The 21,390-nt window shown below is 40.2% G+C and overlaps 1 protein-coding gene across 1 annotated transcript in view; it reads right to left on the reverse strand.

The window, feature by feature from the left end:
- SLC35B4 (solute carrier family 35 member B4) overlaps nucleotides 1-18,808 on the reverse strand; it is a 35,515-nt gene extending 16,707 nt beyond the window's left edge. Inside the window, exon 1 of the mRNA XM_029234237.1 lies at nucleotides 18,445-18,808. Within this exon, the coding sequence (XP_029090070.1) occupies nucleotides 18,445-18,521 (77 nt within the window). The 5' untranslated portion in view covers nucleotides 18,522-18,808. The remainder of the gene's footprint in view (nucleotides 1-18,444) is intronic.
- Nucleotides 18,809-21,390: the final 2,582 nt, after the last annotated feature.

Below are 21,390 nucleotides of genomic sequence, written 5' to 3' on the forward strand. Positions count from 1 at the left end.
TGTGTGTGTGTGTGTGTGTGTGTGTGTGTGTGTGTGTGTGTGTGTGTTAGGGTTGAGAGCCAGTCCACAGTGCTTAAAAGCACACGATGACATGCAGGATATCCAGCTATGCTGCTAACCTTGTGACAGTAGAAGTTTAATACCCTAAGTTTAGTTTGCTTATCTTTAAAATGGGAACAGTATTAGGGCCTATCTCATTGGTTTATTGTAGAGTAAATAAGCCAGTCCCTGAAACACACTTAACAGGGGGAAAAAGGCAAAAACTAAAACACTAGGATACCTTCAATCTAAGTATAGGAACCCTTGTAAAGACATTTATGTTGAGCAATTTTTCTCACCTGTAAAAAAGAAGTGATGTGTTTTTAACGTCATAGGATTCAATGAGAAAATATACATAAATCGCCAAGCACAAGACTTAGTCCAAAAAGAGCTCATTATACTTCTTGTTTTCCCTTTCATTTTCTCTTTCCTGAAAGCTTAGGACAATTCAATTAAAGAGTAATTATCAAGAACCTATTGTGTGTGCAGGTAGGTGCTGGCTGAGAGGGAGCTGCCAAGTGGATGAGACCTGATCCCTACCAAACACGGAATATGAGACAGTAGGAACCCAGTGCCCTGTGGGGATGGTTAGAGGACTGTCTTATTCATCGTCACACCACCAATCTCTGGGCACCGAGTCTGGCTTTCACCCGAGCAGCTGAATGACCGTGGATGCCCCACTTTAAGCACACATGATCTAGAATATGCGGACTGTATGAAAGTTAAAAATAAACAATTTCAAAAAATGATTCTCCTTTAAAGTGTATCCTTCACAGGATGTTGTAAAAGGCATCATAACAGGATCGTATCAAGGTGGCAGAGGAGTAGGACGTGGAGCTCACCTTCTCCCACAAATGCATCAAAAATACATCTACATGTGGAACAATTCTCACAGAATATCTACTGAACGCTGGCAGAAGACCTCAGACTCCCAAAAGGGCAAGAAAATCTCCACATAACTGAGTAGGGCAAAAGAAAAAAGAACAAAAGAGAGAGAAAGGAATCCGGATGGGATCTGCACCCCTTTTGGGGAGCTGTGACGGAGGAAAGGTTCCTGCACCCGGGGAAGTCCCCTCACTGGCGGCAAAATCAGCTGGGACAGAGAGGGAGCTTCAGAGCCTCGGAGGAGAATGCGGCACCCTGTTTGCAGAGAGAGACCTGCATAGAAGGTCAGTGCTGCCAGCACTCCCCAGCTTGGGTCACTCGTCCACTGGGGAGAGTCGGGGCTGGGTGCTGAGGCTCAGGCTTCGGAGGTCAGACCCCGGGGAGAGGACTGGGGTTGGCTGTGTGGAGACAGCCAGCACACGCTGAGGAAAGAGACAGCAAATATCCAAACCAAAAACCGCCCTCACGCCAAAAAAAATTAAACCCACACAAGCTACGCAGGGACACTGCCACATATAAGTAGCCCTCCAAGACTACAGTAGATAATTGTTTCTCCTAAACTCACACAGTAAGAGAAATACAAGCAAAATGAAGAAGCAGAGGAACTACTGCCAGTTAAAAGACCAAGAGAATTCCCCTGAAGGAACAAACAATGAAATAGACCTCATCAGTCTAATAGACGCCGAGTTCAAAAAACAGGTAATGAAAATACTGAAAGAATTAAGAAAGGCTATTGACAGAAATGCAAATTACTGTAAAAAGGAACTAGAAACTATAAGGAGGAGCCAAGAAAAATTGAAAAATTCGTTTGCCAAGACGAAAGCTGAGGTAAAGGCAATGAATAGAATGAATAATACAGAAAAAAGAATAAGTGATCTGGAAGATAGAATAATGGAAATTACCCAATCAAAACAGCAGACAGAAAACCAAATGAAAAAAAGAAAAAATGAAAGCAATAAAAGAGACCTGTGGGATAATATAAAGCATGCCAATCTACATATAATAGGGATTCCAGAAGGAGAAGAAAGAGAAAAGGGGGTTAAAAATGTATTTGAAGAAATTATGGCTAAAAGCTTCCCAAACCTAAAGAAGGAAACAGATATCCAGATACAGGAAGCACAGAGGGTCCCAAACAAGATGAACCCAAACAGACCTTCACCAAGACATATAATAAAAATGGCCAAAGTTAAAGAGAGGATTTTAAAGACAGCAAGGGAAAAACAAAGAGTTAATTACAAGGGAACCCCCATAAGGCTATCAGCTGATTTCTCTACAGAAAACACTGAGGGCCAGAAGGGAGTAGCAAAATATATTCAAAGTCTTGAAAGGGAAAGATCTGCAGCCCAGAATATTCTACCCAGCAAGATTATCATTTAGAATAGGAGGAGAAATAAAGAATTTCTCAGACAAGCAAAAACTAAAAGAATACAGCAATTCTAAAGCTATCCTAAAAGACATATTGAAAGGTCTGCTCTAAATAGAAAAGAAGCAAGAAGATACAGGAAAGAGGAAATCACAACTGGAAAGTAAATCACTTAGCCAGTATATAGATCACTACTTGTGAAAGTGATGATAAACGCAAGGAACAGCAAAAGGATAAACATGAAGATGTAAAAAGGACATCAAAATTATAAAATGTGGGGAAGGAGGGTAAGAAAATGCAGATTCTTTTTTTTTTTAGAATATGCTTGAGCCTATATGACTATCCATCTAAAGCAAGCAGATACAGGAAGGGGGGTTAACATACTTGAATAACAGGGCAACCACAAATCAAAAACATACAGTAGATTCACAAAAACCAAAAAGAACACAAGCATAAAAGGAAATCATCAAACCACAAAAAGAAAAACAAAGAAGATACAAAGAATCAACTGGAAAACAAAATTTTAAATGGCAATAAATACGTATGTATCAATAATTACCTTAAATGTCAATGAACTGAATGCTCCAATCAAAACACATAGAGTGGCAGACTGGATTAAATAAACAAGAGCCTACAATATGCTGCCTACAAGAGACCCACCTAAGGGCAAAGGACACACATGGATTGAAAGTGAGGGGATGGAAAAAGATATACCATGCAAACGGAAATTACAAGAAAGTAGGAGTTGCAATACTCATATCAGACAAAATAGACTTTAAAGCAAAAGCTATAAAAAAAGATAAAGAGGGATGCTATATAATGATAAAAGGATCAATACAAGAAAAGGATTTTACACTTGTCAACATATTTGGACCTAATATAGGAGCACCCAAATATATAAAACAAATACTAATAGACATAAAGGGAGAAATTGATGGGAATACAATAATAGTAGGAGATTTTAACACCTTGCTCACATCAATGGAGAGAGATGCTAAATGATACAACAGAACAGTTATATTTAATTGATATTTGCAGGACATTACATCCAAAAAAAAACCCCAGAACACACATTCTTTTCAAGTGCACATGGAACATTCTCTAGGAATGACCACATACTAGGGCACAAGACTCACCACAACAAATTTAACAGTATAGAAATTATTTCAAGCATCTTCTCTGACCACAGCAGTATGAAACTAGAAATCAACCACAGGAAAAGAACTGAGGAAGAATTAAAAAAAGATTACATGGGGACTAAACAACATGCTACTAAAAAACCAATGGGTTAACGAGGAAATCAAAAAGGAAATTAAAAATTACCTTGATACAAATGACAATGAAAACACAACTGTACAAAATCTATGGGATGCAGCAAAAAGCAGTTCTTAGAGGGAAGTTCATAGCAATACAGGCCTTCCTCAAAAAATAAGAAAAATTTCAAATAAACAATCTAACCTACCACCTAAAAGAATCAGAAAAAGAACAAACAAAACCTAAAGTCAGCAGAAGGAAGGAAATAATAAAGATTGGGGAGGAAATAAATAAGATAGAGATTAAAAAGACAATAGAAAAAAAAAATCAATAAAACCAAGAGCTAGTTCTTTGAAAGGGTAAACAAAACTGACAAATCTCTGGCCAGGCTCACCAAGAAGAAAAGAGAGAGAACCCAAATAAACAAAATAATAAATGAAAAAGGAGAAAGCTCAAGTGATACCACAGAAATACAAAAAAACATAAGAGAATACTATAAACAATTATATGCCAACAAATTTGACAACCTAGAAGAAATGGACAACTTTCTCACAACATACAGCCCACCAAACTGAATCAAGAAGAAATACATAATTTGAACGGACCAATCACTAGAAGCGAAATAGAATCTGCAATTTAAAAATACGCCCACGGGGCTTCCCTGGTGGTGCAGTGGTTTAGAGTCCGCCTGCCGATGCAAGGGGCACAGGTTCGTGCCCAGGTCCAGGAAGATCCCACATGCCACGGAGCGGCTGGGCCCGTGAGCCATGGCTGCTAAGCCTGCGCGTCCGGAGGCTGTGCTCCGCAATGGGAGAGGCCACAACAGTGAGAGGCCCGCGTACCGCAAAAAAAAATAAATTTAAAAAATAAAATAAAAATACGCCCACAGGGACTTCCCTGGTGGCCCAGTGGTTAAGACTTTACCTTCCAATGCAGAGGGTGTGGGTTCGATCCCTGATCAGGGAGCTAAGATCCCACATGCCTCATGGCCAAGAAACCAAAACATAAAACAGAAAGAAATATTGTAATGAATTCAATAAGACTTTAAAAATGGTCCATATCAAAAAAAACTTAAAAACAAAAAAGTTCCTTACAAGCAAAAGTCCAGAACTAGATGGCTTCACAGGCAAATTCTACCAAACATACAAAGAACTTATACTGATCGTTCTCAAACTCTTCCAAAGGATTGAAGAGGAGGGAACACTCCCACAGACATTTTATGAAGCCAGCATCACCCTGATATCAAAACCAAAGACACCACCAAAAAAAGAAAATTACAGGCCAATGTCTTTGATGAATATAGATGCAAAAATTCTCAATAAAATATTAGCAAATTGATTCCAACAACACATAAAAAAAGATCATACACCACAACCAAGTGGGATTCATCCCAAGTTCACAAGGATGGTTCAACATAGGCAAATCAATCAATGTAATACACCACATTAACAAAAGAAAAGTCAAAAACCAAATAATCATCTCAACAGATGCAGAAAAAGCATTTGACAAAATTCAACATCCATTCATGATAAAAACTCTTACCAAAGTGGGTATAGAAGGAACATATCTCAACATAATAAAAGCCATTTATGACAAACCCACAGCCAATATAATACTCAATGGTGAAAAGCTGAAAGCCTTCCTGCTAAAATCTGGAACAAGACAAGGATGCCCATTCTCACCACTTCTATTCAACACAGTATTGGAAGTCTTAACCACAGCAACCAGACAAGAAAAAGAAATAAAACGTATTCAAATTGGAAGGAAAGAGGTAAAATTATCACTATACGCAGATGACATGATACTATATATAGAAAACCTTAAGGACTCCACACAAAAACTACTAGATAATAAATGAATTCAACAAAGTAGCAGGATACAAGATTAGCATTCAGAAATCAGTTGCATTTCTTTATGCTAACAATAAAATATCAGAAAGGGAATGTAAAAAAGAAATACCTTTCAAAACTCACACACACACACACACACACACACACACACACACACACACAAAACCCCTAGGTATAAAACTGACCAAGGAGGTGAAAGACTTATACGCTGCTAACTATAAAACATTAATAAAGGGACTTCACTGGTGGTGCAGTGGTTGAGAATCTGCCTGCCAGTGGAGGGGACACAGGTTCGATCCCTGGTCCAGGAAGATCCCACATGCACCGGAGCAACTTAGCCCATCCGCCACAACTACTGAGCCTGCACTCTAGAGCCCTCAAGTCACAACTACTGAGCCCATGTGCCACAACTACTGAAGCCCATGTGCCTAGAGCCCATGCTCCGCTACAAGAGAAGCCACTGCAATGAGAAGCCCGCACACCACAAAAAAGAGTAGCCCCTGCTCGCTGCAACTAGAGAAAGCCCACGTGCAGCAACAAAGAACCAACACAGCCAAAAAAAAAAGACTTAAACATAAGACATGATACCATAAAATTCTTAGAAGACAGCATAGGCAAATAATTCTCTGTAATATATCATACCAATGTTTTCGTAGGTTAGTCTCCCAAGGCAACAGAAGTAAAAACAAAATAAACAAATGGGACCTAATCAAACTTACAAGCTTTTGCATAGCAGAGGAAACTATAAAAGCAAAACAAAACAAAACAATGAAGACAACCTACGGAATGGGAAAAAATATCTGCAAATTATGCAACTGACAAGGGCTTAAACTCCAAAGTATACAAACAGCTCATACAACTGAACAACAACAAAAAACAAACAACCCAATCAAAAAATGGGCAGAAGACCTTAATAGACAATTCTCCAAAGAAGACATACACATGGCCAGTAGGCACACGAAAAGATGCTCAGCATCACTAATTATTAGAGAAATGCAAATCAAAACTACAATGAGGTACCACCTCACACTGCTCAGAATGGCCAACATTAAAAAGTCTACCAATAACAAATGCTGGAGAAGGTGTAGAGAAAAGGGAACCCCCTACACTGTTGCTGGGAATGTAAATTGGTGCAGCCACTATAGAAAACAGTATGGAAGTTCCTCAGAAAACTAAAAATAGAATTACCATATGATCCAGCAATTCCACTCCTGGGCAAATACCTGGACAAAATTATAATTCAAAAAGATACATGGGGCTTCCCTGGTGGCGCAGTGGTTGGGAGTCCGCCTGCCGATGCAGGGGACACGGGTTCGTGCCCTGGTCCGGGAGGATCCCACGTGCCGCAGAGCGGCTGGGCCCGTGGGCCATGGCCACTGAGCCTGCGCGTCTGGAGCCTGTACTCCGCGACAGGAGAGGCCCACGTACTGCAAAAAAAAAAAAAAAAGGTACACACGTAGGACCTGTGAAGAAGGGGAGAGGCAGCATGTGGAAAGGAGGGCCTCTGGAGTGTGGCGTTACAGAGTTTGCAGAGCACACTGGACACAGCAAAATATTAGAATATCTGCAGAGGAACTCAAGACAGTGATCAACATTAATGTGTCAGAAGATCGGAGGAAGAACCAAGATGGCGGAGTAGAAGGACGTGCTCTCACTCCCTCTTGCGAGAACACCAGAATCACAACTAGCTGCTGGACAATCACTGACAGGAAGACACTGGAACTCACCAAAAATGATACCCCACATCCAAAGACAAAGGAGAAGCCACAATGAGACGGTAGGAGGGGCGCAATCACAGTAAAATCAAATCCCACAACTGCTGGGTGGGTGACTCACAGACTGGAGAACACTTATACCACAGAAGTCCACCCACTGGAGTGAAGGTTCTGAGTCCCACATCAGGCTTCCCAATGTGGGGATCTGGCAACGGGAGGAAGAATTCCTACAGAATCAGACTTTGAAGCCTAGTGGGAATTGATTGCAGGACTTCAACAGGATTGGGGGAAACAGAGACTCCACTCTTGGACGGCACACACAAAGTAGTGTGCGCATCGGGACCCAGGGGAAGGAGCAGTGACCCTGGGGGAGACTGAACCAGATCTACCTGCTAGTGTTGGAAGGTCTCCTGCAGAGGCAGGGGGTGGCTCTGTTTCACCATGGGGACAAGGACACTGGCAGCAGAAGTTCTGGGAAGTAATCCTTGGCGTGAGCCCTCCCAGAGTCTGTCATTAGCCCCACCAAAGAGCCCAGGTAGGCTCCAGTGAGCCCTCCCAGAGTCTGTCATTAGCCCCACCAAAGAGCCCAGGTAGGCTCCAGTGTTGGGCTGCCTCAGGCCATACAACCAACAGGGAGGGAACCCAGCCCCACCCATCAACAGTCAAGTGGATTAAAGTTTCACTGAGCTATGCCCACCAGAGCAACAGTCAGCTCCACCCACCACCAGTCCCTCCCATCACGCTTCTTAGATAGCTCATCCACCAGAGGGCAGACAGCAGAAGCAAGAAGAATTACAATCCTGCAGCCTGTGGAACAAAAACCACATTCACAGAAAGAAAAGACGAAAAGGCAGAGGGCTGTATACCAGATGAAGGAACAAGATAAAACCCCAGAAAAACAACTAAATGAAGTGGAGATAGGCAACCTTCCACAAAAAGAATTCAGAATAATGACAGTGAAGATGATCCAGGACCTCCAAAAGAATGGAGGCAAAAATCAAGAAGGTGCAAGAAATGTTTAACAAAGACCTAGAAGAATTAAAGAACAAACAAACAGAGATAAACAACACAATAACTGAAATGAAAACTACACTAGAAGGAATCAATAGCAGAATAACTGAGGCAGAAGAATGGATAAGTGACCTGGAAGACAGAATGGTGGAATTCACTGCTGCGGAACGGACTAAAGAAAAAAGAATGAAAAGAAATGAAGACAGCCTAAGAGACCTCTGGGACAACATTAAACACAACAACATTAGAATTATAGGGGTCCCAGAAGGAGAAGTGAGAGAGAAAGGACCAAAAAAATTGGTCGAAAATTTCCCTAACATGGGAAAGGAAATAGCCACCCAAGTACAGGAAGCGCAGTGAGTCCCATACAGGATAAACCCAAGGAGAAACACGCCGAGACACATAGTAATCAAATTGGCAAAAATTAAAGACAAAGAAAAATTATTGAAAGCAGCAAGGGAAAAAAGACAAATAACATACAAGGGAACTCCCATAAGGTTAACAGCTGATTTCTCAGCAGAAACTCTACAAGCCACAAGGGAGTGGCATGATATACTTAAAGTGATGAAAGGGAAGAACCTACAACCAAGATTACTCTACCTGGCAAGGATCTCATTCAGATTCAATGGAGAAATCAAAAGCTTTACAGACAAGCAAAAGCTAAGAGAATTCAGCACCACCAAACCAGCTCTACAACAAATGCTAAAGGAACTTCTCTAAGTGGGAAACACAAGAGAAGAAAAGGACCTACAAAAACAAACTGAAAACAATTAATGGTCAAAGGAACATACATATCGATAATTACCTTAAATGTGAATGGATTAAATGCTCCAACCAAAAGACACAGGCTTGCTGAATGGATACAAAAACAAGACCCATATATATGCTGCCTACAAGAGACCCACTTCAGACCTAGAGACACATACAGACTGAAAGTGAGGGGATGGAAAAAGATATTCCATGCAAATGGAAATCAAAAGAAAGCTGGAGTAGCTATACTCATATCAGGTAAAATAGACTTTAAAATGAAGAATGTTACAAGAGACAAGGAAGGACACTACATAATGATCAAGGGATCAATGCAAGCAGAAGATATAACAATTATAAATATATATGCACCCAACATAGGAGCACCTCAATACATAAGGAAACTGCTAACAGCTATAAAAGAGGAAACCGACAGTAACACAATAATAGTGGGGGACTTTCACACCTCATTTACACCAATGGACAGATGACCCAAAATGAAAATAAATAACAAAACAGAAGCTTTAAATGACACAATAGACCAGATAGATTTAATTGATATTTATAGCACATTGCATCCAAAAACAGCAGATTACACTTTCTTCTCAAGTGCGCATGAAACAATTTCCAGGATAGATCACATCTTGGGTCACAAATCAAGCCTTGGTAAATTTAAGAAAATTGAAATCATATCAAGCATCTTTTCCGACCACAATGCTATGAGATTACAAATGAATTACATGAAAAAAAAGTAAAAAAACACAATCACATGGAAGCTAAAAAATATGTTACTAAATAACCAAGAGATCACTGAAGAAATCAAAGAGGAAATCAAAAACTACCTAGAGACAAATGACAATGAAAACACGACGATCCAAAACCTATGGGATGCAGCAAAAGCAGTTCTAAGGGTGAAGTTTATAGCTATACAAGCCTACCTCAAGAAATAAGAAAAATCTCAAGTAAACAATCTAAACTTACACCTAAAGGAATTAGAGAAAGAAGAACAAACAAAACCCAAAGTTAGCAGAAGGAAAGAAATCATAAAGATCACAGCATAAATGAATGAAATAGCAACAAAGAGAACAATAGCAAAGATCAATAAAACTAAAAGCTGGTTCTTTGAGAAGATAAAGAAAATTGATAAACCATTAGCCAGACTCATCAAGAAAAAGAGGGAGGACTCAAATCAATAAAATTAGAAATGAAAAAGGAGAAGTCACAACAGACACCGCAGAAATACAAAGCATCCTAAGAGACTACTACAGGCAACTCTATGCCAATAAAATGGACAACCTGGAAGAAATGGACAAATTCTTAGAAAGGTAGTAGAAACCTTCCAAGACTGAACCAGGAAGAAATAGAAGATATGAACAGAGCACTCACAAGTAATGAAATTGAAACTGTGATTAAAAATCTTCCAAGAAACAAAAGTCCAGGACCAGATGGCTTCACAGGTGAATTCTATCAAACATTTAGAAAAGAGCTAACACCTATCCTTCTCAAACTCTTCCAAAAAAATGCAGAGGAAGGAACACTCCCAAACTCATTCTATGAGGCCACCATCACCCTGATACCGAAACCAGACAAAGATACTACAAAAAAAGAAAATTACAGACCAATATCACTGATGAATATAGATGCAAAAATCCTCAACAAAATACTAGCAAACAGAATCCAACAACACATTAAAAGGATCATACACCATGATCAAGTGGGATTTATCCCAGGGATGCAAGGGTTCTTCAATATATGCCAATCAATCAATGTGATACACCATATTAGCAAATTGAAGAATAAAAACCATATGATCATCTCAATACATGCAGAAAAGCTTCTGACAAAATTCAACACCCATTTACAATAAAAACTCTCCAGAAAGTGGGCATAGAGGGAACCTACTTCAACATAATAAAGGCCATATATGACAAACCCACAGCAAACATCATTCTCAATGGTGAAAAACTGAAAGCATTTCCTCTAAGATCAAGAACGACACAAGGTCGTCCACTCTCACCACTATTATGCAACATAGCTTTGGAAGTCCTAGCCACGACAATCAGAGAAGAAAAAGAAACAAAAGGAATACAAATTGGAAAAGAAGTAGTAAAACTGTCAGTTTGCAGATGACATGATACTATACATAGAGAATCCTAAAAATGCCACCAGAAAACTACTAGAGCTAATCAATGAATTTGGTAAAGTTGCAGGATACAAAATTAATGCACAGAAATATCTTGCATTCCTATACACCAATGATGAAAAATCTGAAAGCGAAATTATGGCAACACTCCCATTTACCACTGCAACAAAAAGAATAAAATACCTAGGAATAAACCTACCTAGGGAGACAAAAGACCTTTATGCAGAAAACTATAAGACACTGATGAAAGAAATTAAAGATGATAGCAACAGATGGAGAGATATACCATGTTCCTGGATTGGAAGAATCAATATTGTGAAAATGACTCTACTACCCAAAGCAATCTACAGATTCAATGCAATCCCTATCAAATTACCAATGGCATTTTTTACGGAACTAGAACAAATCATCTTAAAATTTGTATGGAGACACAAAAGACCCCAAATAGCCAAAGCAGTCTTGAGGGAAAAAAACAGAGCTGGAGGAATCAGACTCCCCTAACTTCAGACTATATACTACAAAGCTACAGTAATCAAGACAATATGGTACTGGCACAAAAACAGAAACATAGATCAATGGAACAAGACAGAAAGCCCAGAGATAAACCCACGCACCTATGGTCAACTAATCTGTGACAAAGGAGGCAAAGATATACAATGCAGAAAAGACAGTCTCTTCAATAACTGGTGCTGGGAAAACTGGACAGCTACATGTAAAAGAGCGAAATTAGAACACTCCCTAACACCGTACACAAAAATAAACTCAAAATGGATTAGAGACCTAAATGTAAGACCGGACACTATAAAACTCTTAGAGGAAAACATAGGAAGAACACTCTTGGACATAAATCACAGCAAGATCTTTTTTGATCCACCTCCTAGAGGATAAATAAATAACAAAAATAAACAAATGGGACCTAATGAAACTTCAAAGCTTTTGCACAGCAAAGGAAACCATAAACAAGATGAAAACACAGCCCTCAGAATGGGAGAAAATATTTGCAAACGAATCAACGGACAAAGGATTAATCTCCAAAATATATAAACAGCTCATGTACCTCAATGTTAAAAAGACAAATAATCCAATCCAAAAATGGGCAGAAGACCTACATAGACATTCCTCCAAAGAAGACATACAGATTGCCAAGAAGCACATGAAAAACTGCCCAACATCACTAATTATTAGAGAAATGCAAATCAAAACTACAATGAGGTATCATCTCACACCAGTTAGAATGGGCATCATCAGAAAATCTACAAACAACAAATGCTGGAGAGGGTGTGGAGGAAAGGGAACCATCTTACACTGTTGGTGGGAATGTAAATTGATACAGCCACTATGGAGAACAGTATGGAGGTTCCTTAAAAAACTGAAAATAGAATTACCATATGATCCAGCAATCCCACTACTGGGCACATACCCAGAGAAAAGCATAATTCAAAAAGACACATGCACCCCAATGTTCATTGCAGCACTATTTACAATAGCCAGGTCATGGACGCAACCTAAATGCCCATCGACAGACAAATGGATAAAGAAGATGTGGTACATATATACAATGGAATATTACTCAGCCATAAAAAAGAACAAGATTGAGTCATTTGTTGAGATGTGGATGGATCTAGAGACTGTCATACAGAGTGAAGTCAGAAAGAGAAAAACAAATATCGTATATTAACGCATGTATGTGGAACCTAGAAAAATGGTACAGATGAACCGGTTCGCAGGGCAGAAGTTGAGACACAGATGTAGAGAACAAACGTATGGACACCAAGGGGGGAAAACCACGGTGGGGTGGGGATGGTGGTGTGCTGAATTGGGCAATTGGGACTGACATGTATACACTGATGTGTATAAAATTGATGACTGATAAGAACCTGCAGTACAAAAAACAAACAAACAAAAAAAACAACTAATACTAAACTTTATTTGGGTTATTTGTATGGAAATATGTTAATATGTTTCAGACATTACATGAAATTTCTAAAAATCTTATATGTTGTGGTATAATGTTATAAGTCATAATTCTAGCTATTACTTTAAAATGTATATCTCAGAAATAACTAAATTTCCTTGTCAATTGCATTATTATGAACTTTCATCAAATCTTTAACCGTGGTCATTTTTAAGTCTTTTGTCATTTACAGACAGTTCTGGGTGTACTGATGGTTTTGCAAAAATGTTCCTATAAAAGGGTTTCATCTTCAAGGAATTCATGGAAAAGACTCTGACAAGTACAGGTTTCTGGTAACTGACTATACGGCTGAACTGAATGAATAAGCATTTTCAGAACTCTAATGGAAAACTGATGAATTCATAAAAGTGCTAACAAAAGATCAAGATGAAAAAAATTAATTACATGGGACTGAGTGAACTGATGAGGATGATTATAATTTTTGTGACTTTCTGTTTGAATGAAAAAAAAATCCCACAAGGACTCAGAGGCAAAAAATATACAAATCAATTTTCACTGCAAAGTAAAGGAGCTGTTACAGTGGAGGATTCCTGGACTGAATGTCAATATTATGACATAGTATGAGTGTGTTTCATAATTGCAATCATTGTTGCTTTTGTTGTGGTCATCCACTTACAATGCTTGGTGTCAGTTTATTTATCTCTTGTAAAAATAAAATACAGTGTATGTGTGTGTGAAAAAAAAAAGATACATGCACCCCTATGTTCATAGCAGCACTATTCACAATAACCAAAACATGGAAATAACCTAAGTGTCCATCAATGGATGAATGGATAAAGAAGATGTGATATATACAATGGAATACTACTCAGCCATAGCAAAGAATGAAATAATGCCATTTGCAGCAACATGGATGCAACTAGAGATTATCATACTAAGTGAAGTAAGTCAGAAAGAGAAAGACAAATGCCATATGATATCACCTACATATGGAATCTAAAATATGGCATAAATGAACCTATCTATGAAACAGAAACAGACTCACAGACATAGAGATCAGACTTGTGGTTGCCAAGGGGGGTAGGGAGGGATAAGGATGGACTGGGAGTTTGGGGTTGGTAGATGCAAGCTATTACATTTAGGATGGACAAACAACAAGGTCCTACTGTATAGCACAGGGAACTATATTCAATCTCTTGGGATAAACCATAATGGAAAAGAATATGAAAAAGAATGTCTATATGTGTACAACTGAGTCACTCTGCTGTACAGCAGAGATTGGCACAGCGTTGTAAATCAACTATACTTCAATTTTTAAAAAAATGTTAAAAATAAATAATTGAAATCAGGATCTTGAAGTGATAGCTACATCCCCATATTCATTGCAGCACTATTTGCAATACCTAGTGAAGATACAGAAACAACTGAAATGTCCATGGACAGAAGAATGTATACAGAAAATGCGGTATAAACATACAATAAATATTATTCAGCCTTAAAAAAGAGGGAAATGACACCATTTGCAACAACATGGAAGGCATTCTAAATGAAGTCAGTGAGTCACAAAAGGACAGAAGGACTGCATGATTCCTCTTACATGAAGCATCTAAAATAGTCAGACTTACAGAAGCAGACAATAGAATGGGGATTGCCAGGGTCGGGGGGGAAGGGAAAATGGGGACTTGTTCAATGGGTATAAGTTTTCAGTTATACAAGGTGAATAAGTTCAAAAGATCTCTGAAAATCGTAGTGCATATGGTTAACAATTCAGTAGTGCACACTTAAGAATTTGTTAAGAGGGTACATTTCATGTTCAGTGTTCTTACCATAAAAAAAAATGGGAGCACAAGGAAATTTTGGAGGTGATGGATATGTTTATTACCTTGATTATGATGATGGTTTCATAAGTATGAGTATGCATACTCATCAATTTGTATACATTAAATGTGTCCAATCTGTTTATGAATATACTTCAACAAAGGTATAAAAAAGTTAAAGCTATTGAAAACATTAAAAAAATTAAAATAAAAAATAAAAGCCGTCATAATAACTTTTAATTTTATCTTTATTTATGGAGGTAGTTATTTTTATGCCCATTTCATTGCTAAGACACTGAGGGCCAAATGGCACGAATTAGGTAAGTCTCCCAGGGCCACCTGGCAAATAAATGGTGTTTGCAGACCTCCATATTATTATCATTGTTATTATTATTATTATCTTTTTTTTTTACAATTCAGTGGTTTTTAGTATTATATTTAAAGTTGTGCAGTTATTACCATCATTTAATTTTAGGACACTTCCAAAAGAAATCCCATACCCATTAGGAATCACTCCCTATTTCCCCCTACCCTGACAATTCTAATCTACTTTGTCTCTATTTCCATAGGATTTTTATATCTCCCTAATGTACTCACATAATTCAATTTTTAAAAAAATCAACTTACAGAGCTTTTTAAGAACAGAATGCTGTATAGCTACCAATGGAACTATTTATCTTAACTTGAATAAGTCACTTTAAAATTTCAGAGTACAAACCTGGATCCTTTTCCCCTGAATTGCTTGTTTTCTTTTTTTTTTAATAATAATTCTTTTTTAAAATAAATGTATTTATTTATTTTTGGCTGTGTTGTGTCTTCTTTTCTGTGCGAGGGCTTTCTCTAGTGTGGCGAGCAGGGGCCACTCTTCATCGCGGTGCGCGGGCCTCTCACTATCGTAGCCTCTCTTGTTGCGGAGCACAGGCTCCAGACGCAGGCTCAGTAGCTGTGTTTTCTTGAACTTTATTCCTCAGGTATTATAATCACTAACTGCAAACAGTTTCTCTTTGAATTCTCTTTGGCAAGAATCCAAATTTTTACTTTTTTAAAAAAGGAGCAACTCTGAAGAGAAGAAATTAGGCAGATAGTTCATGGCTTCTGTATTTCTTATTCTAGATTTAGAAAACTTCCTTATTTGATTCAACATTAGGCACTTGATGAAACAATAAAATGCGAAAAAGAAAATGTTTCAGATTGTTTTCCTGACATAAGACACCTCGCCTAGTTAGTGAGCTGATGTGTATCTTGTTTCCAAGGTAGAATGTAAACTCTCTCAGAAGGGAGATCAAGGCACTCATTCATTACTTCACATCTGTCCTGTACACTGCATGGGCGCTTTATATTTTATTATAGGTCCCAATTATAAGTATGAAATCAGAAAAGAAAAACCTAAATTTGTTCTCCAACGTGGGGGAAAATGGTTACAAATGCTCACTTCTCCCTACAAGTCAGTTTAGCATTTCAATTCATACTTGGCGTTCCAAGGAAGCTATATAAGAAGCACAGTTCCTGCTCTATAAAAATTTATTAGCTTTCCACTGTGATGTCCCAAGGTAAAGTCACAAATTATGAGAAAGCCAAATCTATAAAGAACCTTAAAAGACCATCTGGTCCAACCAGCTCTTATTTTCTTGATCTGAAATATGATAAGTTGGAGTTGCCCAAGCAAATCAGGACAAAGCTGCTATTCAGTTTGGGGTACCACTCATTAAACTAACAAATGTAGTAAATGTGGTAAACATTATGAAAACCCATTGCTGTATGCAAACATTCAGATGTACAAGAAAGATAAGGAATGATGGTTTTTTTGGGTTTTTTAAAACAAATTATTCGAAGTATTCTAAATAGAAGATCCAATAATGCAGAAAAACATCCTGTAAAGTTAGATTTACCCACAACTTTTCAGGAACAGCTCATAAAACTGGGTGTATATATATTGAAACAAAAGTTGTTAGAAGGGGAACCTATTACGAGCTTCAGGCTTTGCACCTGCATCTCATTTAATCCTTCAAAACCCTGTGAGGCTGGCAGAGCCATCACCGCCCTTTCACAGCTAAGAGAACAGACTCAGGGAGACCAAGTAATTTAGCTAAGGGCTCACAACTGGTTAAAAAATAAATTTAAAAAGGCCCTCAGTTACTAACATAACGTATTCTGATGTCATACAGCCTTTGGCAAGGTTTAATTCAATGGCATATTCAACACAAACATTACAATATTATTCTCTGACCTTCATTTCCATGGCTGGCCTGATTTTATCACATTTTTATATTTTTAAACCAATTTCCAAAGTGACCTTTCTTTGAAGTCTACCAGCTGACAGCTGGTACAGCTGTGAATGTACTGTAAATGACAGGATACATTTTTTTTTTCATTTTCACTTCCCTCACTGCCTACTCCAGAGAATGACAAATGAAAGATTTTAATCAACACTTTTTGCACATTAAAATTTCAAGCTCTGTAATCGCAAAAATTAATCCCACAGAGTTTACCTTAAGCAAACTGGTTGCTTCAGAATGACTTAATCAATGTTATCATGAAAATAAAATACATTTCTAGCAGGCACCACAGGAGGAAATTGGTGACCAAAGCCTCAGGGCTGCTCAAGCTCAAAAATAACAGGAAAGTTGAAAAAGGTATTGGACTAGGAGTTTAGATTCCTGGATTCCACTTCTGGTTCTGCCACTTACAAGTAGTAAGAGATGACCTAACTTCCTGGGACATGTTTCACTTTCAGTAAAACAGAGAATATAACTCTTGACCTATCTTGTACACAAGATTGTTCTGATGGTCAATGGAGATAATGGGCAGATTTAAAAACATGGTGCTAAACAGCACCATAGATATTATTTTATAGGTGGAAAAAGGAAGCCCAGAGAGGCTAAATAACTTGAAAACGTCACACAGCCAGGGGATGACAGAGCCAAAGACGGGAACCCCTGAGATTTTCAGTCCTGAGCTTTTTAGAGTCCACTTGTTGTCTTTAACAGCTTCTACTCAATGAACTTTGCACATTATTACTCAACATTATTTGCGTGCCACCTCAATAAAACTACTCTGGTGTCCCTTTGGGAAAGTGTCATAACCATTCTTGATTTATAAAGCTACACCTCAAAATGCAAGCTTCCTGATTTAATATCTTAATGCTGGAAAGGCTATTCCCGGTCAATTGGACCGACCTGAAGCATAAGAATTCGTTCTACTACATCCGCGAGAGGCATACTGGGCAAAGTACTCACAACCATCTCTAAGGCCAATAAAAGAACTTCTTTGCAGCCCACTTTAAAACAACTGAAACTTTCTTTGCAGCGTGTACCAAATCAGATTGCTTTTTAAGTCCAAGCTTTGCTCACTTCATATATATGGCATTAGCAGGATCGAGAAAAGAGCTGGAGGACCCTTGGGTTCTGCCACGAGCTCCCTGGGGAAAAAAACTCTCCAGGCTTCAATCCCCCAGAGTGTGAAAAGAGGGTGACGACAGCAAACACCCCCAGTGTTCCCCTCGAGGGATGCTGAGAAACTATTGGGCGGGAGAGCGGACGGTGCGCAGGATGACTGAGCAGCCTACTCAGCGGGGTCCCAAGCAGCCCAGTGCAGACACTGGGCGCAGGCGGTCCCACCCCGGGCCCCGCCCGGCTAGGGGGGGGGACTGCGCGTGGGGGCGCCCCTTCCCCGGCTTCTTTAGTGCGACCGGCGGGGGTCACTCACCGGGCCAGGAGCTCTAGGAAGATCACGTTACTGCAGCAGCCTGCGAAAACCAGGCCCACCGCGAAGGCCGGGCGCATGGCCGGGGCAGGGTAAGGGGAGCGAGCGCGCAGAGGAAGCGCCCGCCTAGACTGCTACCCCAGGAAACCCGGCTGCCGCCTCGCCGCGGCACTGAACATCACCACCGTCCCGGAGTGCTGCTCTCCCGGGGCCGTCGCTGTCTCCCTTTTCCCGGCGGCCGCCACCAACGCTGCCGGCGAGGAGCTGTAGTTAGCCGTCAGCCGGGGCCCCATTCATCCGAAGGGGTGTCCGAATCCGGGCCAGACTACACTTCCCAGAATGCTGCGCGCCCGTACGTCCGGCTGCGTCGTAACTCGCCTCTGCCCGGCAGCTCCACCGGAGAGGAGAGACAGGCGAGGTGCCCGTCATGCCTCGCGCGGTAGCAAGCCGCGGGGCTTGCTGGGAAGTGAAGTTCCAACGTTGTTAATGTTGTTTCTTAAGAGGCCGCCAAGGGCTCTGAAAGGGATTCGTCCAGCACTTTCACGGTAAACTCACAGCTGACGGCACTAGAGGTACACACCTGTGATTGCTTGATCGTTGGAAGTATTCTAGTATCTGAAAATTCTCCTGAATTGGGAGAAAGTAGAAATTCTCTGAACTTCCTTCTCTACCTTTTGAAAAGAACATTGGACTCGGGAAGTTCTGGGATTGAATCTTGGCTTAGCCACTAATCAGCTCGGCTATCTCAGGCAACTGCTTTCTCATCATAGGTAAAGATGGGAACAGTTAATGCCCATCTTACCTGGCTGTTGTGAGGATTAAAAGCTATGATCACCTGGGGATCTTGTTAAAATGCAGGTTCTGATTCACTAGACCTGCTGTGGGGCCTGAGGTTCTGCACTTCCAACAAGTTACCAGGTGTCAGTGATGCTACAGATCTGTCAAACACACTTGGAAGAGCACATGCCTATAAACCAGCTGACTCTGGAGACCTTTCCATCCCACCCGTCTCACTGGCTCAGGGACTCTGGGCCAGCCAACCAGCCATCCAGGCTCCTCTTTCCCTGTAGCCTACAGTCAGGCTCAAACAAACTAACTTGTCCTTCTCCTTCACTTTAACACTGAATATCTTTAAAGAGTAATCTATATTCACGGTCTCTGCTTTTTACTCTCATCAAAGCCAGGTTATTGAAAGTAGCCCCATTTAGAGCCCTAATGACCTCTCAATTGTCCAAACCAAATATCACAGGCTCACCTTACTTGATCTTGCCACGGCTTTCGACAATGAAAGCTCAATCCTCTTGACATTCTCTTGTCCCTCTGCTCATAAGACATGAGCGGCCTGTTTCTCTTTCTACTTCTCTGACTTATCTTTTTCAGTTTTCTTTTTGGGCTTTTCCTCCTCTGCCCACTGAGTTCTCCTAACAGAGCTCCATCATTTGTCCCTCCTCTATTTCCCTGAACACTTTCTATTGGTTATCTCATCTTCATAACTTCAACCATCACCATATGTAACTGAGATCTTACGTGTATGTACAGCCCCAATCTCCTGTGTGCCTTAAATCAAAGTTTCCAACTGCTTGACATTTTCACCAATAAATCCTTGTAAACCCCTCAACAACAGCATATACACAGTTCATTATCTACCCTCCCAAATAGGGCCCTTATTTCTACTAAGGACATTATCCACTATCTGTTCTCTTTGGGCAAAAACCTAAAAGATATTCACAGTCTTCCTTGCCTTCCCATCACACATTTCTTTTATCTCTACATTCTGTCAATTCTGCCTCACAAGTATCTCTAGATTCCAGCCTCGCCTTTCAGTTTACATCGATGTCTACTTATCCTCCTAACATATCTTGGTGCCTTCAGCCTCTTCCGTCTTCAACTCATCCTCCATGCTGTCGCCATACTGTTTCCAAAAACAAACTCAAACTCTTTATGTCACACTGCTTTTCCAAGATGTCTGTTCCAATTACCAGTACTGTGTAACAAACCACCCCAAAATGTGGTGATTCAAAATGTAGTATAGGGCTTCCCTGGTGGTGCAGTGGTTGAGAGTTCGCCTGCCGATGCAGGGGACACGGGTTCGTGCCCCGGTCCGGGAAGATCCCACAGGCTGCGGAGCGGCTAGGCCCGTGGGCCATGGCCGCTGAGCCTGCGCATCCGGAGCCTGTGCTCCGCAACGGGAGAGGCCACAACAGTGAGAGGGCCGCGCACCGCAAAAAAAAAAAAAAAAAAAAAAAAAAAAAAAAAAAAAATGTAGTATAGAACAAAAAGATGTTCTCTCTCACACACAGTTCTGTATGTTGACAACGTCGACATATACCTAGTCCGTTCTCCATTGGAGTTTCGGATGCCGTTGTGGTCAGATGCCAGCTAAGGCTGGAGCCTTCCGAAGGCATGACTGGGCTGATGAATGGCTCTCTCCTCATGGCCTCTCTTAGGCTGTGTTTCCTCACAATATTGTGGACTCAGGTTAGCCAGACTTCTTACAAGATGACTAGCTCCCCCTAGAACAAACGTTCCAAGAGATCAAGTCAAAAGCTGTAGTGGCCTCAGTGTGTGACACTGACACACAGTGTCACTTGCACCAAATTCTATTGGTTCCATTGGCCAACCCAGATTCATTGTGGGAGGGGACTAGCAAAGGCATCATCTGTGTGGGGGGGGAAGGGGCATCTTTGAAGACTAGCTATACAATGTTTCTTGGCTCCTTGTGTGAAATTCACTCTCTGTAGAAGGCATGCAAACATGTCACCATCAAGCCTCACTTTACGTTTGTAATTTCCTCTCCTGCCATTCTTTCCAGTGCTACCTGGACTCCTGCCACATTAAATGCTCTGTACTCTGAGTTTATAGTGACTTTCAAAATTCGCATCTGTGCACATGCTTGCTTGCTCTGAAAACCCTTTTCTTTTTGGCCATCTCCTACTCATCCTTTTATGG

Source organism: Monodon monoceros, unplaced genomic scaffold (genome assembly GCF_005190385.1).
Source record: "Monodon monoceros isolate NGI ecotype Baffin Bay Population unplaced genomic scaffold, NGI_Narwhal_1 Super_Scaffold_2, whole genome shotgun sequence".
Classification (NCBI taxonomy): Eukaryota; Metazoa; Chordata; class Mammalia; order Artiodactyla; family Monodontidae; genus Monodon; species Monodon monoceros.